This window comes from Zosterops lateralis (genome assembly GCF_965231275.1).
Source record: "Zosterops lateralis genome assembly, chromosome: 2".
Lineage (NCBI taxonomy): Eukaryota > Metazoa > Chordata > Aves > Passeriformes > Zosteropidae > Zosterops > Zosterops lateralis.
In genome coordinates this window covers 60,922,699-60,950,621 of record NC_139763.1, presented here as the reverse complement: position 1 = coordinate 60,950,621, position 27,923 = coordinate 60,922,699, and the positions used below count along the sequence as shown (strand labels likewise).

Genomic DNA, 27,923 nt, shown 5'->3' with positions numbered 1-27,923 from the left:
CATTAAAAGCATGGACAATTCAGGACAGTGGGTTAATGTTTCCTTTGTAAGATTTCCTCAATACAAATTATTATCCTCAAGTATTATAATAGCATCAATAACAGAAATGCATTTGCAGTTGGGTTACAGACATTGAAAGAAATCAAATTATGAATTGAGTAACTGCAACATTTTTCTGGGCAGTCGGCTATGTTAGTAATTAAATATCTCTACCTTTCATATATCTCATAAGGTCACACAGATGCTTTATTTTCTGCTGGCTCCTAACACAAGCAGACTTGTTACCACTTTTCCACAGAACTTGCAGGAAAAAATAAAGAAGCTGTTTCAGGCATATTATAATTATTTGTTCATTAAATATAATTTCTAGCTAAATGCTGAAGTGTTAGCCACACTTCCTTTTTCTTTGTGGTGGATTTCCCCTGTTGAACCATCAAATGCAGTCATCTACATCTCTACCCCCTCACAGCATGAGAGAAATTTTAAAGCAGTAAATCAGTGTGTACTGCCAGATCAGGCAGCAGCAATAGAGCAAACAAGATTTGTAGGGGAAGGGTCATAACACTTTGTTCAATGTTACAAATGTTTTTAGATTTGGGGCAGAAAATACCATCGTGATTTTTTTTTCTGAGAAACGCTGATTCTGCAAACCAGTAGGACTATTTTGTTCCACATTTTTGATGTGCAAATCAAATAAATCCTATCTTTTCTTGCAAACCCTTCCACCCTGTAGACTCCAAACTGGTTGCTGCAATAGAAAGAAGTGCTCTATTGAAAAAGGCACCTGGAGCAACAGGAAGGTGAGGCAGATCATTATCAGTCCCTCTGCCCGGAGGAGGGTGACTCTGGTGTAGAGATTTCTCCCTTCAGGGTCTTTTGTTACTCATTATTTTCAGGATCATTACTCATACTGAACTTGCAGCCATCTGTCCACACACATAGCAAGATAGGCAAGGAGAAGCAAGCATTGTTTTACCTTCACAAGACAGGCCGTGAGAAGTGACTCCAGAGAGGCTCTCTCTGCACACGTTACAGAAGGTGGGTCGGGCGTGGGAGCAGGCGTACCAGTTATGCATCCCTGAGAAATGTTCCACATTAAACTGTGCGGTCTAGTAAAGGAGAAGTTAAGACAAATTTGCAAGTACAGAACACAGCTACAGTGACTGACATTACGCACGGTTCCATATTACAGGGGACGACAGTGAAATGCTCACCAAAAGGGTTTTCCAAAGGGTATTTATTTAGCCTGCACTCCCTCCAAAATTCTAAATCAAAGTGTGATAATAAGCTCTCATTTTGCTAGTGAAGTTCTTAACGTGAAGCTTCACTCTGACATTAGACACATTTTTCACACTAAGGAGGGTGAATACTCCAGTTCTGTGTCCTGTAGCTTGATCTGTTGAGCTAGAAACCTGTTGGTGCTAGGTTGCACCAAGAGGGATGTCAGCTTACCTCATAGTGTTCTCTGGACTGAACGGACTTCAGAGAGCTTATCCAGTCCTCCATTTCTTTTCTGTTCTCAGCACACAATATTAGCCTCCTAAATGGAGTGATTATCTGAAAAAGATAACACATCCTGATTAATCCAGATAGTAAAAATCATGATAGACTATGATATTTAATGTACTCTTCCCCATGAGATGATGCAAAAGGATGACACGCCCTACAAGGCAAGATACTAAACACTTAAAAATATTTTCTTTAATGCAGTACCAACAACAAAAGAGTTTGCTTTTCCTTGTACAGTTCCCAAGATTCAAATCAGGCTTTGGTACAGGTCTCTGAAATCTACATTGATCATTACCCCTTCTCAGCTCTTTGTCTATGCCCTGAGATTTAAATGCTCAAATGGCAGGCACTGAAATGCTAACACAACCATTCTCGAAATTACTAATTGACTGAGACTGCAATCCTATTTCATAACTGCATCATAGCAACTGCAAAGTCCATTCCAATTGCTAGACACAAAAACATACCCAAATCAAAAGCTTGGAAGTCTTAAACAATCACAAAAGCTGTCATGATATTTCACTATCTTGCATATTGATAAAATATTTACACAAATTTATATACACAAAAATTTAAAACAGCACTTTTTATATCCAACTCTATCAACTCAGTATAAGAACACATACAAATCTTTATAAAAAGGCACAGAGAACGAAAGCAAACAGTTGAAATAATATCCTACTAGGAGAATTGAATGAATTCCTGGAACAAGTTGATGCTGGGAATTTTTCAGTGGTCAGGAACTGGAATCTAGAAATCTGAAAATACTATATCAAGGAGGTTCAGAGTACAAGCTGCTCTCCCCTCTCCCTAAACAGTAGAAAAATAATCAAAATAACAGGAAGGCAGCAGAAACTATCAGCTAACTCCCACTGAAATTATTTTGAGCACTGCATTGAAATAGACAAAGCAGTTACTTAAATGGCAAAAAAAATTAAACAAGTACAAGAAAATAAGGAAAGTTATTTGCTTTGTTGTAGAAAGTCTGAAAAATAAAATTAAATCCTTTATCAGTATTATACATTTTTACCCTATTGCATAGTATGTACCACCAACACCTGAAAATTACTTAAACAAAACAGAGAAAGGACCACCAAAAAATGCTAATTCTGGGTATTCTTTTAAATGCTACAAGCTAGACATTACAACATTTGCACAATATTAGTAAATACACATCTACAGCCGCAGTTACTTACCCAATCCCTGTCGTAAATTGTCTCTAGCCTTGATTTGTCCTATCCACTCCTTCATTAAACTGAGCTGCACTTTAACATATCTCAGAGGCGACGTAACTGAAGTGCAGCAGGCTGCAAGTCACATGGAGGGGAGGCAGAAACCCTTTGGGCTTGCCTTTCTTTTTTTTTTTTTTTTAATGTACTCACTTCACATGGAAGGGAATAGTTTCTCTGTTTCCTGTTTCCTTCAATCTCCCTTAAGCTATTTAATAAGGTTTATTAGTAGTTCTCCATGACTTTTCCTAAAGAACAGTTTATGCAAAGAGCAATGCTTCTCTCATTAGTTTGGAGCCAAATAGACGCTTTATTACTTCAAAATGTTTTTCTAGGCCAGGTCATCCAGTGAAGCCAAAAAAAGTCATTAAATCATAATATAAACCTAGCTCCAACAACAATCAGCATTCTGCTGAAATTTCCAGGCTTCAGTGGACACAGAAACCCTATTCGGGCAAATACAAGCCACAGATTATTTTCTATTCTATAGTATGAGTTTATAATATAGATTAAATAATGATAAATCCACTCAAGACTCAGCACGTTACATCCATCCTTCTGCCACAGTTATTACTGATTCTAACCTGTAACCAGACCTTGTGAAATGCCATTAAGCAACAACAGCTGCATTTATTGCTGAAAACTCCTGACTAATCTTGATTCTTTTCAAGTAATATTTATATATATTACTCCTGTCTTAAATACTACTGGTCACAGAAATCCACTCTGCATCCCTCCACCCAGTCCTGCCAACATTAAGGTCCTGGTTCAGTTGTTCACACCTAGTTACCTACTGCCAATGGAGACACGCTTTGGGATCGAAAGTTTTGGCAGAGGAGGGGTAAGTATGACAAAGGACCAGAACAGTAGCTATAAATAATGGAAGTGAGAAACCAAACTTCATCTCAAAAGGCACTGCACACCCCTTTATTGGCAATCAAATCACATCACCAAACACTGCTAACCAATGCATGTAAACATAGCAGAAATTCGTATATTCCGGCTTCTTATTAAAAACAGAATGCAAAAAACTTAATAAAGTTCACAGCACTGCAACAGTCTAACAACTCAATAGGATACTGTCAATCACATGAATATAGGATCAATCATTATTAATGCTACAAAAATAAAGTGGGACGTTGGAAGACATATATATTTGTAAATACAATTAAACTACATATTATTTTTGATTTGCATATTTGCAACAACAAACTTCAAGAAGGTAACATAAGAAAAGAAAAAATGCATTATATGCAGGAAGTATCAGCAATGCTTGGAATTTTTAAAATAAAATAAAATAGGAACCAAGAAGCCCATTTAGCTTCTTACCTATTTTAGTCTACAAAATCATGGAGAAAATGTACTCTTATTATTTTTTAGATATTTCATGTAACATAAGAACTCAGGGAATCAAGGGAACTTGTTTGTTAGCAAACAACAAGAAGTGGTTTTCCCTAAATGCAAAGCATTCTTTAGACTTGAAATGGATGTTAAGGAGACGAAAAGTAAAAATGTCCAAAAAGGCATTTGAAAAATCCATCACAAATAAATGCATCATATACTATAAAAGACAATATCTGAAATCTTCAACTTATCAGGTCTTCAAAAATCTAACAATGAGTCAATGTTGGGAAGTGACGCAAGGTTAAGAATGACTGTATATGCTCTGCTGTTTCTACTTCATTCTTTAGCATCTGCTACTATATTATTATACTTTGATTCAACATGGTTTTATGAGCCTTACACTAACTCAGTATAGCTTTCCTTGTTTATCCTAAATTGAGACTGACCTCCTAAACCTTCTAATTTGCATTTATACAGATAGCATGCTTCCTTCTGAATGCTTTCACAATGCTATGATTAACTAAGTGGGATGTTTGAAGTTCATTCACTAAAGACAGCTGAACCTCTACACAGACATAATCAAAATTAAATGGATGTAATTGACCTCAAAATAGTTTTCCTGCCATGTAAATTTGAATTTAACTAGTAATCTTATCTCATTGCATGTATTCATATTCAGAGTCCTGTATATTCTCTTCTACTGAATCAAGTTGGTATCTTTTCTTCAATTGCATATACCCTTTTTGATCTTTGCTGCTCCAAATATTACTGTTTGTATATCGCTCTCTGATATATGCTGAACTCTTGACAGACAAGAAGAAAGAAAGAAAGAAGATGTTCTGTAATACATTGCAAAAGAAGTGTTACAGGAACTGCTGAAAGACTACTGAGGTAATATAAGAATAAGAAAACTCTTAAGTCTTGAAGGAACTCAGATACCAACAGTTTGCATGCTGACAAAGCAGGAGACAAATCACAAAAGATGAAGACAGTCAAATGGTCTTAAAAAATAAATAAGACTATGTTCCTTTGAAAATTTTCACCACTGTCAAGTAGCCAAGAAGTCATTGCTGATTTTGGAGGAGATGTACCAAGAGCAGATATTGCAGTACATTGGAAAGTAATAAAATAGAAGTAATGGAATAAAAAAAACTTTTAACGCAGTAGGCATTGGGAAAGAGTGAGTGTATAGAGTCTTAAAAGTTGAAGACAACCAACACAAACCCTAAAAAAATACCAGGAAATAAAGAATGTCTGAATGGGAAGTAAAACTACCTATTAATGCAATAATGTTCCTGTTATGTTCAGAAAAGTAGGGGGATTTTTTTTGTGTGGGGAATGAGAGAGAGAACAAGAGATCACTGTTCACTCTGCTACCAGATAGGTCTTGCCCTAAACTGGGATTTTCACACAAACATTACAATAACTTGGCTTCTAAAAATATACATACACTCATATATATGAGATGTGTACATATGCATCATGAAATTACTTGGGTGACATTTCTACAGTCAAGTTTGGGGCCACTACTGAAACTTTTCTTTTGGACAACACTTATTAGGAACAAGCTTAACGTCCTGAAAGGCAATAAAATTGTCATCAAATTCAGAGTACATTTGAAAGCCCTTTCTTCTTTCGGTGGGAATAACTTAACCAGTGACATTCTATATGCCTTCAGCCCAGTGGGTTTAGACTTATATTCTATAAAATAAAATCACAGTTTGATTAAAGTCTATTGCCTAATTTTTTTTATTTTTTTATTTTATTTTTTTTTTTTTTTTTTTTACTATCAGCAATACATGAGAAAATACAGTTCCCAAAGCTTGATGGCTCCATTTCTGGCTTCTTTTACTAATTCAAAATGCAGACACAATGTTTGCTAATCAAGAGAACTGTGCTCTATATCTAAGTAGCAACAAAGCAGCTATTGTAAAGTACTCTGCTTCCTGCAACATGATATTTGCATTAAAGCACCTTCTGCCATTGAACTATTATCAGGCATTAGACTAATAGCACTTTGTATGGCTGATCTTGAATTAAATTACTAATGTAGAAATATCACTTAGAATACAAAAGGGGTGGGGAAATGGTTTTCCTGTTCTCTGGACAGATACTTTCAAAATATCTTTCTGGAAATAATGAAGAGAGAATTACACAGAGAGAGCACCCCAACTCTCTTCTAAGAGACTATATTCAATGCCTGGGGCAAGAGCATAACATTTAATGCTTCCTAACTTCTCTGTGCTTATGGATGTTGGCGAGTCAGTACAGGCAAATACGAGGAAAACATGCTGTGCCTCCCTTGCTTTTTGTCTGCCTCTCCATTCCCCTGTCCTTGTGCAGGTGGGTCTGTATGAGTGTGGCAGGTCCATCAATGGTGGAAGTAGACTGCTGGGGTCATTGATGCTCCCACACCTTCCAGAACTTATCTGCAAAAATCACAGTGCTAACAGTTGGGCATCTCTCCAGAGTATTCATAATTTCTTGGTATATGGATACTAAATAAATTATAACAGTACTGTCACTGTCAAAGGTGTTGTTAGTTGGTGCTTTATGGTGAATTGTCACTGTTATTTTTCATGATGATTCAAGCCAGGCAAAAGTATAGATTACAAAGACAGGGAGGAGTTAAAAGCAAGATAGGTAATAAATGGTTATTATATTTGCCTGAGTACAATACAGAATTTATAATCAGAACAATTAGCTCTGTCTTCTCCATTAAGAGGTTGCTTCCCTCTTTTTCCTGGCCTTCTCCTATTTCACTGTTCCCAAGCTCACAAATATTGATGTAATGCGTGGTTTTGGCTCCCACAGTAAAAACTCTTAGGAGGAAAAAGAAAAGGATTAGTCCCACACAGCATCTCCTGCACAAGTACAACACCAGAACAAGTGAGCTTAGCTAAAAGACAGGACGAAAATGTTTACACCATTGAAAAAAGGTAAAGGGACTTCATTCTGCAGTAGAATCCAGCCTGTGTAATTTAAGTGGCTTCAAAAATGAAGGAGCAATTCCCAGAATACAATCAGGCACACGGAGAAGAAAACAGTTGGGAATAGTCAGCTTAGATTCATTCATCAAGGGGAAGCCATGTTTGATCAACCTGTAATAAAACGGCTGGCCTGGGAGATGAGGAGACAAAGGTGGATATCATTTTCCTTGCCTTCAGTAAGGCCTTCAGCACTATCCATTAAGATCCTCCTAGAGAAACTGATGAAGTATAGGCTGGATGAGCAGACTGTGAGGTGTGTAGAAAACTGGTTGCATGGCCAGGCCCAAAGGGTGGTGATCAGCAGCACAGAGTATGGCTGGAGTAGTTAGCAGTGAACCTCATGGGACAATACTATTTAACAGGCCTGTTTAACATCTTCATTAATGATCTGGATGATGTGGTACAGCATATCCTCTGCAGGTTTACTGATGACAGAAAACTGAGGAGGAGTGCCTGATAAACCCAAGGATCACACTGTCATCCAGAGGGACTTCAACAGGCTAGAGAAATGAGCTGGGAGTAACTCATCAAATTCAAGAAGTAGTCCCAAGTCCTGCACCTGGCAGAGAACAACCCCAGGCACCAGTGTACCCAGCTGGAAATCAACTGGAAAGAAAAGGACCTGCAGTACTGTTGCACAACAAATGGAGCATAAGCCAGCTACATGCCCTTGCAGCAAAATGGGCCAGTGGTATCCTAAGCTGCAGGTCCAGGGAGTGAACCTGCCCCACTACTCAGCCCTGGTGAGGCCTCACCTGGAGTGCTGTGTCCAGTTCTGGGCTGCTCAGTACAAGAGAGACATGGACATACTGCAGACATCCCAGTGAAGAGACTGGAGTATATGGTATGCGAGGAGAACCTGAGGGCCCTACAACTGTTTAGACTGGAGAAGGTTCAGGGGTGTCTTATATATGTAAATCCCTGGAAGGAAGATGCAAAGAGGACAGAGCCAGGCTCTTTCCAGTGGTGCCCAGTGAAAAGTTAGGAGGTAATGGGCACAAACATGAGAGGCTGTGAATGTCAGGAAACAGTGTTTTATTACAGTGAGGGTCACTGAGCAGTGGCACAGGTTGCTCAAAGCACTTGTGAAGTCTCCACCCTTGGAGATACTAAAAAGCCACCTAGACATGGTCCTGGGCAGCCTGGACCAGGTGGCCCTGCTTCAGCAAAGGGGGTGGACCGGATGACCTTCAAAGGCCACTTCCAACCCCCAATTCACCCTATGATTCTGTGAAAACTGAATCCAGGTAAATCAAGCCACCCAGTTATGTGTCCAGCCTTGAACTGCAAAAATATCTATCAAAGGTTGCTTTGTCAGAAATCCAGTTCCCCAAATCCACCTCATGTATTCAACATAAACCAACTGCTAACAGAAAAACATTATTCCTGTAGAAGTATAACTGTATAAAGAGACAGTTACAAGAAGCAGGGTAGGAAAAGTTCCATGGATTTGGACAGAAGAATTAGAAATTTATTTTAAATCAGCATTTAAATACAGCAAAACTAATAAACCATTCTCGTAAATGTAAACTGGAAACTGCTATATATAGTTCAAAGCCTGCATGTTTCTTTAAAGTCCTTACATAAAAACTTGTTAAGCACATTAGCATTGCATTGCTGTGCCTTTAGCTCTGGTTTCACCAGCTCACTACACATCTATCCGATGGCATGGCTTCTCTGCTTCAAGGAAATAGTTGTATGTTTAATGGCAGTAGGTGCAAATTTATACAAAATAAACTAGCAAAGGACTATTTTTTTTCTGTCTGTAATAACAGATTCCTGTTTAAAAATCATTCAGCTGCCTGAAGCCAGGGATCGTTGTTCACCAGAAACAGGAAATTTTTTCAAAGTTTACACCAGTGACTTTATTTATAAAATTATTTGGTGAACAGGAACTGCAGTGAGGGATACTTTCTGAGTTTTGTATAGGTATTTCAACCACTTTTAAAGCATGAATGGAAAGAAACATCAGAGAATAGGTTAGGTGTAAAAGTGCAGAAAGAATGAAATCTGCCAGTCCTCAGAGCTTATTCTCCACACATCCCAAATGCCTCACCAATGAAACAGGGAAATTTTCTGCAAGCTATTTTTGAAAAATTTCTGCCAAGCATGAAATGTGTGGAAAACAAGCTCCAGGCAAATGCAACTAAAATCAAAATGTACAATTATAGACCAGAATGGTCACTTTCTTAAGTATCCCCTTTTTTCTCTCTGAAAAGTATTCAGCTTCCTTGTAACAGATCAATCTCAAGCAACTCATCTATGGATTTTTAGCATCACAGCTGAAACGCTTTATTGCTTTATTCAAAATGAAACTTAGAGCTTCAACAAATCTCCAGACACTAGGGAAAGGGACAGTCTATCAAGTCAGAGAAAAAGAGCCTAAAACTTGGAAGTCCAACCCAAAAAGCTCTCAGCTTCATTACATTTTTTTTGTCAGTCAGAGGATGGCAGGGGAGAGGGAGGGGAAATGAGCAAGTGCTAAATGGAAGAAAAAACCCTAAATGGATCACAAGTGCACACTAATTGGTTTTGTCTAATTTTTCTTTTCCTAAGCATATTAATTTGCTATTTCGGTTTTTGTCTTATTTCTAATCAGCCTGAATATAGAAAAAAAATCCCAACCCTGAGTAGAAAATTGAACAAAATGGAATCCAAAGCACTTCCCCTCTCTTTCTGTGGTTTGGGTGTTGCTCAGGCTGGGAGCATCAAAAAGCCTTCATCACTTAGAGGCTAATCACCATCTGTATGAAACAGCAGATGGTTCACAACCAGGGAAAAACTAAATCCATTCCAAGAGTTAGCTACTCGTGCAAAGCTGAGTCATGCTGGTGAAGCCAGCAGAGGAACTTGAGCCATTTCCAGCTATGTTCTACCTCCAGGAGACAAGAAGAGGCTCCAGCACCTTTGCAGATGTCACAGGAGGACCTGTCAGCCCTGCTCTACACTGCCAACAGGGCATAGGGAATGTCTGGATATGCCATTCCCCTATCTTTAAACAGTGCCATGCACTGACCCTTCTGATAATCCCAAGGGCAAAATTTAAAATACAATGCCTCTGGGACTGGGATTCAGCTCACCAGAGGACGGTACTTAAAGCAGACTTCTGCAAATGTGTCTGAACTCCCATATATACTATTAACATCAACATGCAACTGGAATGCGCAGGAAATTTCAAAACATACACAAATCCAGGAGATTATTGCAGATCTAAAGGATAAAAAACAGAAACATGTTTCCAAACACAAACCCATTCCTTTCATGTCCCTGTGGTTTATTAAAGGGAGAAGTCAAGTAACAGTGTCTCTTTCAAGAGAAGATCAACACAGACTATATATAGACATTTACTCAACATAGATTTTTACGAAGAAAAATTGCAGATAGCTGTGCTCCAGAGTATTCTTACACAGCAAACCAGAAATCAATCCAGGCTACAAACAAGGCAATGTTTCCTTAGCAATAGCTGAAATCAAGGGAATCCATCCCAAGTTTGGAACTTCGAGGGTAGTTGCTGACCCCATGATCTCAGGAGCCTGCCAACACAGGAGTAGCAAGATGATCTCACCAAACTAAAGAAGTAGAGAAAGACAGTGAAAGAAAAGCAGCAGAAAGACCAGAGAAAGCTTGTGTAACCTTCAGGTGAGCAGCGCTTTGAAAAAAAGACCAAACCAGACTGAGATAGAAGAGCGTCTGAAAGAGGCTTGAGGCTATCAGTAAAGAAACCATCTCCTGATGTCCACTGAGATGGAACTGCAGTAAATTGGATTTCGCAATCATGCAGGACAGCAGCAGAGAAATACCTCCACTAGAATCCATAAGCTTTCTGCACTCAGACAAAGCTCAAGAGCCTAAATTTTGGGCAAATCAAGAGTCAGTAATAAAACTGAACTAATGTTATCTTATTTAAATTTAAATTAATTAAATAAATAAATAGAAGTTTTAGGATAATTATTCCCAGCTTTAGGAATATCTCTCTTTGTCTGTAATATTTGGAAAGACAGAATGGAGTGCCCAAACCCAAAGATGAAAGGTTTGAAACTCCTCAGGAAAAGGCTCTTCCTATTTCTTCCTGATGTGGCTTGGGGAAGGTTAAGCAGTTCTCACATTCCCTGAAGTTTTTGTCGTCCCTGAAGAAAAGTCTCAACAACAACTCTGAAAAAATCTCAGTGGCAAGAAAGAAGCAAAATATGTCAAAGTCCAGAGAAATTAACACTGCCTCTGAAACATACTGCAAAACTCTGGTAACACATTCTGTTTCCCAAGCCCAGAGCTAATATTAGAAGTTAGTTCTCTAAAATCAATTAGAAGCAGCTAATCTCCATGATGAAAACAGAGCTGACTGACGTCAGAAGCAACAGGACTGAAATGAAGTGCTAAAAGCAATATGCCTTTTAGGACTAGTTGCAATATTCAACTTGATATCCTGACAAATCACAAGAATTCCAGTACAACTGAGGCACCTCCTATTGAAAACAAGAGGATATAAAGATGAAAAGAATTACTTTATCCTTCAAGCTGGTTCATATAATTCATATGTCAATAAACTTTACCTCCCCAACCAAGACATAGGATATGCTACATTCAGAAATAAGGACAAGAAATAAGGAAAATCAGAGGTCTGTAAGAAAATAATATAAACTAGAAGAAGACAATATAAATTTTAACCATACTTGAAACACAGTTGCTCAAATAGAATATTTGGTTTCACTAACCTATAGAAAAAACTAATCTTCTAAAAATAATATATCCAAGCAAAATTAGCATATATTAATATTTTGGTTTTTCAAACCAAATTTAGAGAATACTAAGAAAACCATAGCCAACTGCATAAAGAATTTTTTGTTGCTGTTCTTGTTTAAAAACATATTAAGCCAAATTCCCTACTTTTCAGTCCAAGCGAACTGGTATGTCCGACCAAAAAAAGTGGGAATCAGAGAAAAAAAAACCCTTTTATTTTCTGTAACAAAGTTACATTCAGGGACTAACTTTAATGAAATGCCATTCATGTTTTGTTTGGGTCTTTTTTAATATAATATTAAAAGATACATTAAAAAAATCCTAATCCATAAAGGTATTAATTAATTAAAGGGATTAATTTGAACAAAATTAGGTATTTCTGTTCAAAAAATTTTAAAATATCAGGCCGATCCATAATCATGTTTAATTCACTCATTGAACTAAAAAGACCAATTATTTTATTCACCATCATGCAATGAGATGAAAAGCTAAGGGATGTAAAAAAGTAAGAAGGAATAAGAAGGATTTTTAAAATGAAAAAAGATTAATAGATAATAAGCAGCTTACTATTCTCCAAAAAAAATTGTGGTATGATTCTTAAACTGAAAGAGAAGTGTAAAGTAGCAATACAGGAATATTTGCAGACAGCACAAAAATTTGATTACTTAGTTCCCTCTCTTCATCTCCAAGGCACTTCAAAGTGAGCCAAGGAATGTATTAAGTAGAGAGTACAGTGACTTGAAAAAATTCAACACTAGTAAAAACAAAGAAATACACATCACAGATGCAGAGATTAAATATTTAAGAATTAAGAAGCTCCAAAGAATTAAGAAGCTCCAAATTAACAGAAGAAGGATCTTAGTATCAGTATAGGAGACACAAAAATGCACACTATGCCACTGCAGAAAACAGACAAAACTTGCAATCCATAAGGAATGTAAATGAGCATTAATTAAAAAAATAATCTCAGATGTCTGTGACTTGGGCTTCCCTGAGTGTCAAGCATGTAACTTCACTTACAAGATGATGATACAGAATAACCATCAGGAGAACAGCAAGAATAGGTAAGAATGTAGAAAGAAGTTGACAAAGATTATTTACCTTGGAAAATAGTCAAATCAAATGACTAGGAGGTAATGGAGGGGATAAAATAAAAAAAAATAAAAATAAAAAATCAAACCCAAAAACCAAGACAGCTTATCAGTTTCTACTGCCTTTACATCGCAACACCAGGTGAGAAAACTATTAAAGCCCAGTACTTTAAAAGTTCTCCAACAAAGTAATTTTTTCACAGAATAAATGATCAGGACCCTATGGTCTATATGGTCTAAAGCATTGCTAAAACTAATAAATCAGAAAAAAAAATGTACTATGTTAGACATTTCTGCAAGCATATCCAGAATCCTAGTAATCAGTGTTATTAGCTGGAACATCAAGTCTCCTTTCCAGCCTGTTTCTAATTACTGAAAATCGCAGTAGGCTTTCCAGTATAGCAGATCTGCCTACTGCAGCTTCCTCCCCCTCAAGATGACAACTTTTATAAGATGTATATTCAACAAAAAACACTTGATTCAGCACCTAATTCAGAAAGCTGAAAGCAAGGGCCTACATTTTAGGTGCCCTGGATGACAAAGCTGCTATTGTAGCTAAGGGAGAATCATTATAGTTAATAAATCATTGGAGCCTAAACTGAACTGAGCAATTACAGAAATGTGCTTTAAAGATCTATTCATTTTCTTTTAGACACCTAAATTTAGGGGCCTATAAACCCATCATCAAGTGCCACCCAGAAGTTAGGACAAGCTGAATCCCCATCCTGAGTATGGTATGTTAAATCTCATATTCCTGGAGGAGACCTTCCAGAATGACAGAGAAATTATTTCCTCTTAGATGCAATTAGATAAAGCCAGTTATAAAAAGTAGTACCTCAAAACCAGTATTTTACAACAATATTATTATTTCTCATCACATTTACCATCAAAAAACACATAACTGAATTAAAAGTTTCAAACGAAAGTTCAAAACGGATGGATTAAAATACAGGTGCTGACACATGAAGCCTGTGCATTTAACATGAGACTCTAGCACAGATTTATAGCAACCCAGAGCATTTTATACAACCTCAACTGGCTCAACTACTGAGGGGCAGCGTGCTTAATATCTACAGATTTTTTCCTCAGTAACGTGCATCAGTTCTTCAGCATCAGAAGCAAGGCAGAAGTAGAAACTTAAGCCCGAAGTTCACCTAAGATAATTTCCTTTTAAATCACAATTCATAATCACCTTTGTTGCCTTGAGCAACTTCTTTATCTGAATATGGCTGTTCAAGAATCCTTTTAGTATTTAAAAATCTCATTCCTTATACCTGTTAGAACAAAAGCACTCCACCACTGCTCTACGAGCCCACGCCTGCACACCAGAGAGCACACTCCAGCCTCACTGGGTCTCGAGTCTCATTTTGAGAACAATAAAGAGGGATTTTCTAAATGCACTTGAGACATCAACAAACCAACTTCCAAGGAATTACAAGGAATTACAGCTCTCAGCAGAATTGGTCATTGCCCCATCTGCTTCTGTGCAATAAGGGTGGGAAGTGATTAATCCCAGGAGCTTCCCCAGAGAGGTAACATGCTGAGAAACCACACTCCTCTGGCTGTGCTGAGACAACGTAAACCACCCTCTGAGGCAGAAGCAAAGTTCTGGGGAAAAACATGTTCTGCAGAGTACCCAATATCATTGTGAGGACTCGGCACCCACCCATGCCGCTGAACTGGGCATGGGCTGAGCAAAATCCCACCTTAGCTCCTGATGTGACTGATGGAGAGAGTGATGCAAATCTCTCATGGGCTGAATTGGCTGCTTGAACCTTTCCCTCTCTTCCCACAGACTTGGGACACTGGTACCTAACAAGGTGGTAGGAAGAATCCAGCCTTGAGTGTCTTATGCAAAGGCTCTGAAGTCAAGGGGCACCTTTCCTTCTAGGTTACCTATTAACCTCTAGGTAAAGATGCTCAGAACTACAAAACACTTTATAAACTCTTAAATGTTGTGCACTAGAAACTAATTGTTAGATCATTCACTGAAAGGTAGTATCATCAGCAATAAGGAAAAAAATGAAACAAATGAGCTGATTTAAGTTTATCAGCTCTGTATTTTAATTAGCATATATTATGTACCTCAACTTTCCCTTCAACCTCAACTTGTTTGCATAAAAATAGCAAAAGTAATTCTGGTGAACAGTGTTATTTAGTTACATAAAATATTCTGCAAGCTTGTGCATTACAAATAAACCCAACCTTAAATCTGTGTGTTATGACTAATTTTAGGACTTGAGTTTTATCCAAAAAAAGAGCATGGAAAAACTTGACACACACCTCTGCCTTCAAATAGACAAACTAGAAAGGGCAAAAGAAGGCAAAACAGTAACTTCTACAAGCTGGGAGTGAGAAACTGAGGGCAGACGGTGGGATTTAAGTGAAATTACAAAATTCTTTTAAACAAAAAATTAAAATCTTTTTTTTAATATAAAGTTTTAAAGGTGTGTTTTCCTGGAAAAATTGTCATTTGGTGTATATCTACGTCAGTTTGTGTTAAAAATATTATCTACTGGGGCAAAGAAACAAGAAGAGTACATTAACTAGAGAAGGCTAAAGTTAAGGATTTAATGTTTGCTCTTTTTTAACAAAGAGAATGCTAATAGATCACTTAGAACATAAATAAAAAGACCCATAATTTTAAGAAAGGCAGAATTATCTTTTTAAAATGGAAGAAAATAAAATGGCAAAAAGAAAAGTTTATTTTTATTTATAAGGAGTATTGCCGGAGAGCTATCCACTCACTCCACCCCCAGCCCCCGAGTCCAACACAGTGCAGGCAAGGTCAGAGATGTCTCACTTCACAGAGCTGTGTTGCTGGGAGACTGGGTTAGGCAAACACAAAGAAAGAAGCCAAAAGATTAAGCCAGATGACGACTATTACCATATTTCACAGTCAAATCAGACAACTCTTCAATCCAGGAGAGCTTTACATCCAAATAATTTTTCAAAATGAGTTTGAAGACTCCTTAGAGAAAACACTGTTTGCCCTAAAATACCCAGGACATGAAAACAAACAGTGTCTCTGAAGCTGTTAAAGCTGTAGCCAGAGATTTCTTTTTTCACTACTGTCTCCCCAGAATTCTTGATACTAGAAGAAAACATGCTTTCAGCAAAGAATGAGATGCTGAATGGGCCTAAAGGACTACAAACGATACTGAAACACCAAATATTGAACAGGGGAAAAAAAGTCAAAAAATATAAAAAGCACAAGCATCCCACTTTTCTGAAGAAGCGGAACTTCTACACAACAGAAAGAACCTTTCCAAAAGATAGGCTGGTACTTTACACAGCCACCATCTTATCTGAGACCTTCCATCAAAGGAGTCTTTTTAATTGCATTCTTAGTCAGTAAAGCAGCTTAGATTGACACAACACACTAGGCTGTCAAGACCAACATAAGCAATCTTTGAAATGCTCTCACTACTTCAGCAGCTGCCTGGGAAGTACCACAGCAAGGAAAAACTATGAAACCCTCATGAGGCTCACATTTGACTGCTCTGGAGCAGACAAACCAAGACTGGTAATATGGAGTAATATAGATCACCTGGAGAATTAAGACCATCAGGAAAATGAAAAATCAACATTTTAATAGAGAATAAAGTGACTTACAGGTTAAGGAAAATGATGCCATTACAGTCAGTGGGACATCTCAAGATGTCCTTCGAAAGGACAAAGTCACCAGTGGTATTCCTCGTAACTGGCTCATGTTTGAATTTTTTTTTTTCCAGAAGTTAAGAATCAGCAGAGGAACTGTGTTAGACATTATCACTTAGTTCTAACAGACAGTTGAACAACAAATGAAAGATCATTTGTGTAAAAAACACCTGTGAACTTACAGAAATGAGGATTTATGAATACTCTGCTTCTTACAGCAGTATAAGAATCAAGGAACAGCTTTTCCAAGTGACTTGAAAACATATATGGGTATGACTGGCAGTGAAAAAAATAAAATAAAATAAAATAAAATAAAATAAAATAAAATAAAATAAAATAAAACATTTTAATATGGGAAGAAACTAAAAATGTTATTAAAAGAAAATTAAAACAAAAACAAAATTACATTTGATTTAATTCAGCATGTCATCTCAAAGAGAAACTACAGCACAAACTCAAGCTGTACTAGAAAGTACTAACTACTATTGTTGTATTTTTAAGGTCTTCTATCATCATCTTTTGAAGCAACTGCCATCTGACATTTCTGCTCACTGAAATAAAATGTTCTATAGCTGACATGATATTGTTCTCATATATTAAGCCATTTCCAAAAAAAAAGACATTTTATTTTCAAACAGAGGAAAATAAGCAATTGAGAGGATTCTTGATTTTCTTAGTAACAGTCTATCTATAGCCTTCAAAAACAGTATTAAATTGTTCCATACCGTGAAGCTGTTGTTGACATTTTTTGTGCTTGATTCAGCTACACTGGCATCTGACAGGTCAACTTCATCAAATATTAGAGACTGTGAAGGGAAAAGAACACAGAAGCATTAAATTAAGTCTGAGTCCATTTTCAGGTATGCTTACAAAATGTGCTTTAATTTCATTGTGTCTATTCCAATTAGAAAATAAAAACAGAAAATAAAAGTAGTGAATAAAATAGAATACACTAATGATATGATAAAATTTCATCATTTTGTGGCCCCTAAACACAGTCCTACTTGCTATTCTAAGTGTGGTACATGAGAGCATAAAAAAAGGGCTCAATAATTATATTGCTTTAAAATCTCTTTTAAAAGAAGGGGATTTTCTTACATAGATGAAGTTTTAGAGTGTCTACTGTGTAGGATAAATGTGGTGTCAGAGGAAAGAGATTCACACACAGTAAAATGTAAATTAATTATTTAGTTTTAGGATGGAACTCTAAAGTAATGTAAGAAGCTATGACATAGTATGAGAAGACGTATTTGAGAAGATGTATCTCAAAGGGCTGAAGAGATCCCCTCCACTCCTTTGTCTGACGTGCCAACAAGAGAAATATATGTCTACTCTAAACACCCCAGCCTCTGGCAAAGGATCCATTAGGTTCTGCTATGCTCATGATAGATTTTGTAGCACAGAAGAACAGTCCAACATAAATGGCTATTTTTTTAGCCCTACCATGTTTTTCCTCTTCCACACCACAGGGAGGAAAATCAGTACTGGGGGAGTTCAGCATTAGAGTCTGGATTCAGCGTTAGAGTACTGGAACAATTGCCTACTCATAACACCTTCTCATCTTTATAATAGAACCACAGAATGGTTTTAATTGGAAGTGACCTTAAAGATTATCCACCTCCAAACCTCCTGCCGTGGTCCAGGTTACTCAAAGCCCCATCCAACCTGGCCTTGAAAATTTCCAGGGATGGAGCATCCACAGCTTCTCTGAGAAGCCTGTGCCAGTGTCTCACCACCCTCACAGTAAAAAATATCCTCCTACCTAATATCCAAACCTCTCCTCTTTCAGTTTAAAATCATTCTCCCATGTCCTCTCTCAATCTGTCTTCATAAGAGAGGTGTTCCAGCCCCCTGCTCATCTTTGTGTCCCTCCTCTGGACATGTTACAACAGTTCCATGATTTCCAAGATAGCAAGGGCACAGACCTGTTGGAGTGAGACCAACAGAGACCCAAAATGTCCCATATTCCTCATCCAACAGAGTAGGCTCACATTTTCAAACCATCTCAGCATCATACTGTGATTTGAGATTGCCCTTCTCAGAGCTCTTATCCTTTATCTAAACTGCTCATGGTCGCACCAAATGCAGAGAGGTTTGACAACAGAGGTACTGCAGTGCTGGGCTCCCTGGAGCAATGGTGCTTTCTTTGACTCACTATAGCCACACAACTGAGCACCCTGCAGCTGCAGTCCTACAGTCCCACAAGAAGTGATCTCTGTCTTTACTAAGAGTTTTGTTGCAAAAACAAGGCTACAGAAGATGATGGAGACCTGAAGCAGCACACCTACAGCTCCCACGAGATGCTGCAACCCCACAGGGTAAAGGAGAGTAACGCCCACAGCTGTGAAACAGCACAATTTGAGTCAGCCAAAATGCTCTTGGCCCCAGCCTTGGGAGGGAGGAAGGAAATTCCTTTCAAAGAGAAGATAAGTATTCCCCTCTGCCCACCCCCAATTCTCCCACCAAAAATTCAATAGATGGGAAACAGCTTTTTCCCTTATATATCAGTTTTGGCATAAAATCAGCCTATCTTGATTTCACATCACTGTTTATACGGGCATCACAGCAAAAGGGTTTTAATAGAATGCAGCCTTTAATAGAATGATAACTTCTAAGTATTATCCAGTTTTTACTTTTTTTTACTGTCTGAGAGCCACAAAAACCCCCACAACTTGTTAAAATGACTTTATTATTTGTCTGAATAGCCAAAAAGGTTAAAATAACTGTGATAAACTTCATTTCAAAAAAATCAAGAGAAATTAGCAGTTTTCCTTAAAGTTAATTTAAGACACTACGTCCTACATACAGCAGTTTTTACATAAAACAACAGTGAGCAAATCATTAAATTATTATTATTAGTATTAAACTTATAAACCTAAACAAAACTGAAGTCACAAGTAAATGGCATTAGACACTGGAATTACCTTTGAAGAGAATTACCATTAGCACAGAATTACCTTTGAATCCTTAGCATAGTAAAGGGTACGACCTCGAAGTTTGAAATAACGTTTTTTCCACCTCTGAAAAGAGCTGGTTTGCTTCAGTAGTAATCCTTCTTTTATACTTGTCTGAAAAATATTAAAATACAGAAACCATGGTAAATAAAAACATGTAGAGACAGCTGCACATATAGATTAAAGCTATGCTTTTTAAAATTTATGTTACACCTCATATAACTGTGAATTTAAACTTATTTTGTTAACATTAAATAGAGACTAATTCTTTGGATCGCCAGATTTTGCATTGCTATTTTTGAAACAACAACAATCTTGGCAAAAGGCTAATTTCACATGTAAACTGAAAAGGTAGTCAAGAGACATATAATTATTCTGAAGATAAACACAAAATAATTCAATTGTTGGGATAGCAGCAAAGCCACAAATATTAAAGTGAGCAACAACTGATGGTGCCACAAATTGGAAAAAAAATACTAAAACCATCAACGGAAGGGAATTTCCAGTTCCAAAATTGATTATGTTGAGGAGAAAAGCAATTTCCACACAGATACTAATTCAACAGGGTACTTAAATGTGTCTGATTCAAGCACAAGAATTACTTTAAAATAGAGGGAATAATCCAGTTTGATGCAAGTCATGCAAGACTTTGAGTGTGCTGCTGAACTGAAGCCTTCAGCATGAAATCAGCTAACTATTAGAGATAATTATTATCTGGAAAGTGTGAGAACAGTAAGAGATAGGGATATTTTTATCATGCAAATATTTTTAGGCATAAAATGACTCACTGATCCAAACCTTTCCATTGCATACTGAATCTTGTCTATATAAAGCCCATTTTTTGAAATGGGCTTTATATAGACAGATAAATTAGCATATTTTAAAGGTAAATGATGTTTGCATCAGTGTGTGGGGGATTTATCCGATTACAGAAATTCTTCACGTAATCAGACAAAACAACATGAACACAGTATACTAATTGCACAAGTCTCAATTTTTCTTCACTGTTGATGCACACAAGAGGTGTGAGAAAAAGCAAGTATATTTGGATATTATATTGCAAAATTACTACTTCCAGAATATTTCCAATTTTTAATATAATAACACGATAAGAATCTTATAATACAATTTCTAGACAATGTGGGACAAACATCATTGGAAGTTATTCTAGAGCTTCTGGAAGCTTAACCAAGACCTGACCTAAAGTTCATAAACATCTTCTATTATCAGATGTGAAATTCTCCTGAACTTTAATGCAAGTAATAAAACCACAGAAAAAGCAGAAAGCACTTTACTGTTCCTACCATTTCCTTGAAATGAGAAACATTGCTGTTATGTACAGCAATGAGATCCCACCCTTCATTCAGAGAGTCCTAACGTCACAAACCAAAAACGTGGTCCAATGATCACAAAGTGATTGAATTAATGGTGTCAAAAAAGCAACCCTCTTCAATCAAACATTGTAGCTCAAAGTTTAGAGCTGTCACAGTTTGCTTCACATGCCAACATCCTGGAGGAGTGGATTCAGTCTCAGCCCTTCTGCTCTAGCTAAGGGGTAGCAATTCCCATTGGAAAGGGTCTGCTCACCACACACCATTTGAAGATACTTTGCAATTTTCTGATCAGACCCCAAGATAAGCTAGTTTTCCATCATATATATTTCATCAAATACAAGCAAATATTAGCAAATACAAGCACTTCTTCAAAGCTGTCTGTTGCAGCCATGCAGCACCTGTGCTTTCGATCACACTCCGAGATTTTGGAAGCTCATCACAAGGACGGGAGTAGATGACCTGTGTGTTTATCAAGGGTCAGGAGATGGTAAGACTAGAGAAATTCAGTTCCAAGGAAATGGTACTCCACTTTAACAACAGACACTGATTTACTGGGAAAATTTCCAAAATGAAAGGAAATCCACACTCCCTAAAGTGCACTAGGTATACTAGGAGACACAGAACATACATTGAGCTTAATACTTTGGGGAATTTTAAACTCTGATAAAAAAACCCATAAAGCTCCCTAAACCTTGACGTATTACTCACTAAAGAATTAGTTAACTCCTTCTTGTCATTTTTATGCCTACTAAACCATTGTCTCCTATTTCTACTCACTCCTTATGCACCAATATCCCTAACATCAAATCAATACCTTCAAAATTAAATCTTTTTTGCAAATCAGACATTTGAAATTAGCTTCCTAAAGCTGGCAGTAAATAACCTCGCAGGTTCTAAAGAATTTATTTTTGCATCAAAATTTTCAAAAAAATCTGGTAAGCATTCACTCAAGGAGTAGAAGCACATAATGAAGTACATTCATGAAATTTACATTTTACCACAAATAACTATATTGGGCTGAGATTAATCTTAAATATAAAAATCTTAAATAGAAAAATCCACGGCTCCAGACATCAAAACTGAGCACAAAGCTTTAGCTCAATACTCTTCATTAACTTTATTTAGACTCTAAAATGTTTAAAATTCCAGTCACTAAGTAATCTGCTAATAATGCTTTCCTGAGTCTATACCAAGTTAGAGCATTTCCAGTAATTTGAGACTGGAAGGGACCTCCCAGGTGGTTGAATTTGGCTCCCCATTATTGCCTACACACAGGTCACATTAAGTTTTTCAAAAGCAATGATCAGGCTATAACTACACCTCAAAAAAGTAGTTCTTTTTCTTCTCCCCAAGGTAATTAAGACAGTGCTCCAAGATCTCACTGTTCTGAGAAGACTTTTTATAATTAATCTCAGCTGGACATGAAATCTGAAGCATAAGCAGTAATTATATTAACTCCTTTCCTACTGTAATTTAAGAGAAACAAGAAGTACAGATCCCACAATCCCACACTACTTCTCATCTTTACAGAACTACCTCTCATCAGCTTGCCAAAACCTCTGAACTTCCCCATACTGCATCTTGTGTCATCTAGTAATACACTGTCCCTCCAGAAGTATGGGACTATAATTAGAACAGAATAGAATAGAATCCCTAATAATCTTTACTATTTTAGCCATTGATTGACAATGTTATAATCACAGTGTTCCACTGTGGTATATTTTCCAGAAGAAATCTAATTATAAAAATCACAGCCATTTTTCATAAAATTAAGCAGTACATATGTGTTCAATTATCCAAGAATGTCAAACACAATTCTGCATCTCCAAAATCTCAATGACCAAAAAAAAAAAGTATTTGTGGGTATTTGGGTCACTAAAAATGAGAAACATCCTCTTTTGTATCAGCAGATTTAAAAATGTCCAGTAATCTCCTATATAACACCTGAAAAGTCAAACTAAGTTTTTATCTCAAAGGAAACCAACCTCATTGCCTTACTTCTAATTCCTTCACTTTGTAAAGCCCCAGATTTCTGCAAAGATAAATTTCTTACTTCCGCTGCTGCCAGAAAGATGGAAAGAAAGGAGAAAATATTCTGAATTTAGAAAATAATAAATGTGGACCCATTATTGGCAACTACAAACTGAAACACTAAATGATTAAAGATAAAAGTCTACCTTCTACTTCTTTTCATGTAAGTAAGTGGACATGCTGCTCAAAATGCGTCAGGAAAGTGAATAAAAGAACATGAGGAAATTTATGAAAGTGAGGAGGATGAAAATGAGAACAGCAAAAGCCATAAAACAGGGCAGCCAAATGCAAACAGGAAATTAAGAGCATGAAGAAATAATTTTAAGATAATCTTGCAACAGATGCTCATGGTGAGACTAAGATGTTCATAAAACTTTGAAAAATGAAACACAGCTAGCAGGTTGGCAGGATCATTTTCCAACAGAAGTATGAAAGGGGTACTCAAGGATAAGAAGGTCACAGGAAAGAGGCTCATCAAATCCTCAGCATCTGTCTTTACCAATGAAGAGGATGAGAGGTATCTCACACAGCACATTCTCCACAATGTCAGAACAGCTGCAGGGACATGGAGGGCATATACAAGACCAGCCAAACCACCGAGTCCTGTGGGCCAGGTGGCATTGATATGGGAGCCTTGAAGGTCCCAAAAGGACCACTGCTGGTATAACAGTAGAGTCCATACAAAAGAATATTGCTGAGCCCATACATACCCAACTGGAAACAGTCAACAGAGCTTTTGTAAAGGAAAATACTGCCCTGCTACCTACCATGTGTTCAGGAGATGTAGAGGAAAGCAAGTAAATAAACTAAGACCCTGCAGACCTGGATTTTCAGAAAGCCTTTGACAAAGCTTCCCACCAAAGAATACTGAAGAAATATTATTAGAACTAAATTGGGAAAAGGGGCATGTTGTGAACTGAAAGTTGTCTCAAGGAAAAATCTAAACCTCATTAACATTCTCACATCTACTTTATGTAAAGAAGAGATCTGTGAGTTATAGTGCACAGTTCTCTAAGCTTCTAAGCTCAACCACAGCCAGAAATGCCATACAATTTTGCCTATCACTAAGAAAAGCAACAAACCCAAGACAGAATATAATTTGGCTGTTCTATAACACTGTTATAGACAGGATCAGTTCTGGTCTGTCCAACGCAAGAACTGGGGTTAAGAGTAGGTACACAGAAGGGCAACACAAATGATTCACACAACAGTAGCTGCCTCACAACAAGAGAGATTGAAGAGCAGAAGACCAAGGGGGTGATATGAACGATGTGTTAAAGAGCATTAAGGAAATGTAAGGTGACTGCAGAACTACAGCTCACCAAAGCCCACAACATTATAACAAGGAGGAATATTGAGATCAGCTTAACAAAGATAAAAAGTAGCATATCTTAACATAGCAGGTAGTGATTTTATGAAGTTTGCAGTCACAAGAGATTGTACAGGCAGGTAGCATCAGCAAGCACACATCAAAAAAAAAAAAAAAAGACAAATTCAAGAACAGTGTAGCTGTACGTGGTCCCTTTAATTTGCCATAAGGAAGTACCATGGGAACCAGGCTCACGTGCTGCTCCTGAACAGCCTTTTCTATTCCACTGCTCAAACTGGATCACTGTGCAACCAAGCGAAAAATTTCACAGGTTGAATTTCTCCTGCTATGCACACAGCATCACTTTTGACTTCAAGTCTGATGTTTGTATTTGCGAGTGAGCCTAGGCCTTCATTTACCAAAACAATTAGTATTTAGATTCTTGACAGACCAGGCAGTTAAAGAAAGGAAAGGCAAGAGAGAGATACGATATGATATGATATGATATGATATGATATGATGATATGATATGATGATACTCTTTGATATTAATCCTGTAATACTTCCTATGACTTTGCCAAATTGAGTACCAAAATAAAACCAACCCTCTTCTTTTCAGTATTGGAATGTTCTCACCATCTGCACAGGTAAAGCATTGGGCAGACAGTGCCTTCCTTATTTTACAAGGTAAAATCTCACATCTCATACTAACTGAGAAACCCTTAAAATATTCCATGTGTACACTGGATTGTAAATTATTTTTATTATTAAAAATGTGACAATCAAACACTTGATTTATATTAAAATTATGACTCAGGAACTCCAAGCCTGTGATTTTCTTGACAATCTCTGTATAGCAGCTTCCATTACTGTCACTTAGGCTGACAGATTTTTCATTAGTTATGTCAAAATAAAAATAGATTTTATCTACCAAGAATAAAAACTTCAGCAGCAGCTTACTGCAAGGTTACATTTTATTGAAGATTCCTCTTCACAGTGAAAGGACTGTAACATTTGAAAATTAAAACCAAACAAAGAATCTATGAATAAATACAGCTAAAAAGCATCAAAAGAAATTTGAAAATCAGTATGTTGACTAAATAACATTGTTTTAATGTCAAGAAAATTTTAATAAAACAAGTGCCACCAAGAACTGGTAGCACAGTGGAGCAAGTGGAGCTGTGTCATGGGGTGTCTAAAGCATGACACTTGCCTCAACTGAGATGCCCCAGGCTGCTGCTGCTAACACATCCTCCAGGTTACACCAGTGACAGAAATCACAAAATGCAGCAAGTTGCACATGTTCAATCTGTCACTGTTGATGACAGCTATCTCTGTCCTATTAAAGAAGAAAAACAGACCAGCCAGCTGTGAGAAAACAGCTTTCCAAAATCTCAGAATGAAAGCCAGCCACACACACCACCGACACACTAACTTGTGAATAAGAACCACCATTTCTGTGTACTAATAAACAGTCTATTTCTTCAAAGTTATTCTTATACTCCATATTTTGGGTTCATTTATGTGGGTGGATTCTAGCCTAAGTGAAACTCTAATACAAATAAATGCAAGTATAAAGCTATGCAGTGCCCTTCTTCCTCAACCTCATTTTCCCTTCATGATCCCTTCCATCTTATACTAAGAAAACACATTCTTGCACTACTATTGTTAAAGCAAATAATTTTTTTAAAGTTTTCAGCTTCCTCTAATTGTGACATATGGTAATGCAGACAGACATGAAGTAAATACAAAATTACAGAGAAATTGCCATAACAAAAATATCTTAGTAGCAATGTGAAATGCAATTAGCAGAGTGATTTAAAAATAGAGGTTGCAGCACATAACAAATATGAGTAAGATATTTCCATATTGGGATAAAATATTACACTTGGAATTAAAAAAAAAAAAGAAAGAAACACCCTATTTTAGATATAAAGTTGATACTAGATTGAGAAGAAACTTTATCTGCAGTTCAAGTATTTAAACTCATAATTTACACTCATATACAGCATGTTGCTCTCACTCTGTGTTCTCATTAATCAGGGCATGAAACAGCTGCAATCTGCTGAAAAAGGATAAAACACTTCATAGGGCTGTGACTTGGTGCCAAAGATTTAAGAGTTTTGGTACTGTAATGCAACTCAGCTAACTTTGAGCAGTATTTCACAGCTACCATTTGAAGCTTCAGTAGTTGTTCCTTTTAAATTACACATGCTCTGAGCAGAGAGATTTAAAGCAACTAAGTCTGTCTCAAAACCAACTGGTTTTGAGACAGAAGAATATAGACGGTACATATTTCAGGAATAAAAAATAAAAAAAATTAAACTCATAATAAAGAGTCAAAGCATTCAGCTGGAAAGATTTTTCTCCCTTACTAGAATAACCTAGAGTCTTTCTCAACTGCAGTGCCCAACACACTTGCCAATCAGTAATGCATATACAGTGTCGGCCCAAAAAAACCATTTTGCCACCTCACATAGCAAGATACAGAAAAAAATCCCAATACGCTCCACAGAAAATAGCAAGCTTCCTCTAGTTCTGACCAGTATTAATATGCAAATAAACTCGATCAATTACCTGAGGAAATTACAAAAGCATCATATAATTTAAAAATCTACCCACTGCTACAAACTTTTAAACTATCCCTTCTTGAAAACAAACTCGAAGTTAAGCTTGTTATAACAAACCTTCTGTGTTTTAATTCTTGCAGTTTTCATTTTTGTCATTTTGGTAATCTTTAAGCAAATTCCAGTTATGCTGTCAGACTTCCTAGGGGCTACACTCAGTAGAGAGGAGCCTACACAGAGTCACTTAGAGCTTGTGGCTCTTCAGGGAGCCTCATTTCCTTCTTGCAGGCTTTTTCCACACCTCTATTTGACTTTTGCTGACGAAGTTAGGAAAGATAAAAAGCTTTTAGCAACAGAAATCCCACAAGGCCAAGAAGAGCTGTAGAATAGTATAGAGCTGTCTAGTTGGAAGGGACCTAGAGGCTTTATGTAGTCCAAAACATACAGATTGTAAAGATACCATTTCAGGAAATTTCAGTATCACACAAATGCGGTTTTAAGAAGTAAGTTCTTAGCATCTTCACCACTTCTTTGAAGAAATGAAAAATGAAACAATACCATCCTATCCATTCACTCCCTAAGCTTTGCTGAAATATCAGTCACTGTTATTGGTCATTGTAGTTGGTATCTTGCTCAATACTCAAGTCCACAATGACAAGACACCAGTTTCACAGATACTGTAGCCCTGTGATCTACAAAATCCTGTTCTATCCAGAATAAGAAAAAGAGAACTGAATAGCCAAGCACTCCTGAATTTTTATAGTGTTTCTGATGTCCACAGATACAGAGACTATACTTCAATCCAGTGGCTGTGCTCTGCTGGTGTAGAGCTTATATTGGCCATAATATTGGTTTACTCCACGGCAGATAAAATCCTGCATACATATCAATTGTGTTTTGAGTTACATTTTCTAATATTCTTCCATTAACAGTCTTAACTTAACACTCTATTTTTAGAATAGCTAAGTCAACAAAATCTTTAATTCTGTAACTCAAATGTAAGGCTCTCTCATTTACCTGTATATATGAAGACAAATACCAATATACTTGCCACTATCAAAAAATTCATTCTTAAGTGAGAAAGCTGTAAATCTAATTTGAGTGATGACGGTAAAATTACACTAGTGAAATTTGTCACACAGAAAAGACTGATAATGTCAAGCAACAA

The 27,923-nt window shown here is 36.9% G+C and overlaps 1 protein-coding gene across 1 annotated transcript in view; it reads right to left on the bottom strand.

Annotated features, from left to right (window-relative positions):
* The window catches only part of DGKH (diacylglycerol kinase eta), a gene marked incomplete at its 5' end in the record, with an annotated part of 149,649 nt that overhangs the window by 49,916 nt on the left and 71,810 nt on the right, over window positions 1-27,923 (bottom strand). Inside the window, 4 exons of the mRNA XM_083884657.1 lie at window positions 977-1,109; window positions 1,453-1,557; window positions 17,286-17,366; window positions 19,518-19,628. Of these exons, the coding sequence (XP_083740783.1) occupies window positions 977-1,109; window positions 1,453-1,557; window positions 17,286-17,366; window positions 19,518-19,628 (430 nt within the window). The remainder of the gene's footprint in view (window positions 1-976; window positions 1,110-1,452; window positions 1,558-17,285; window positions 17,367-19,517; window positions 19,629-27,923) is intronic.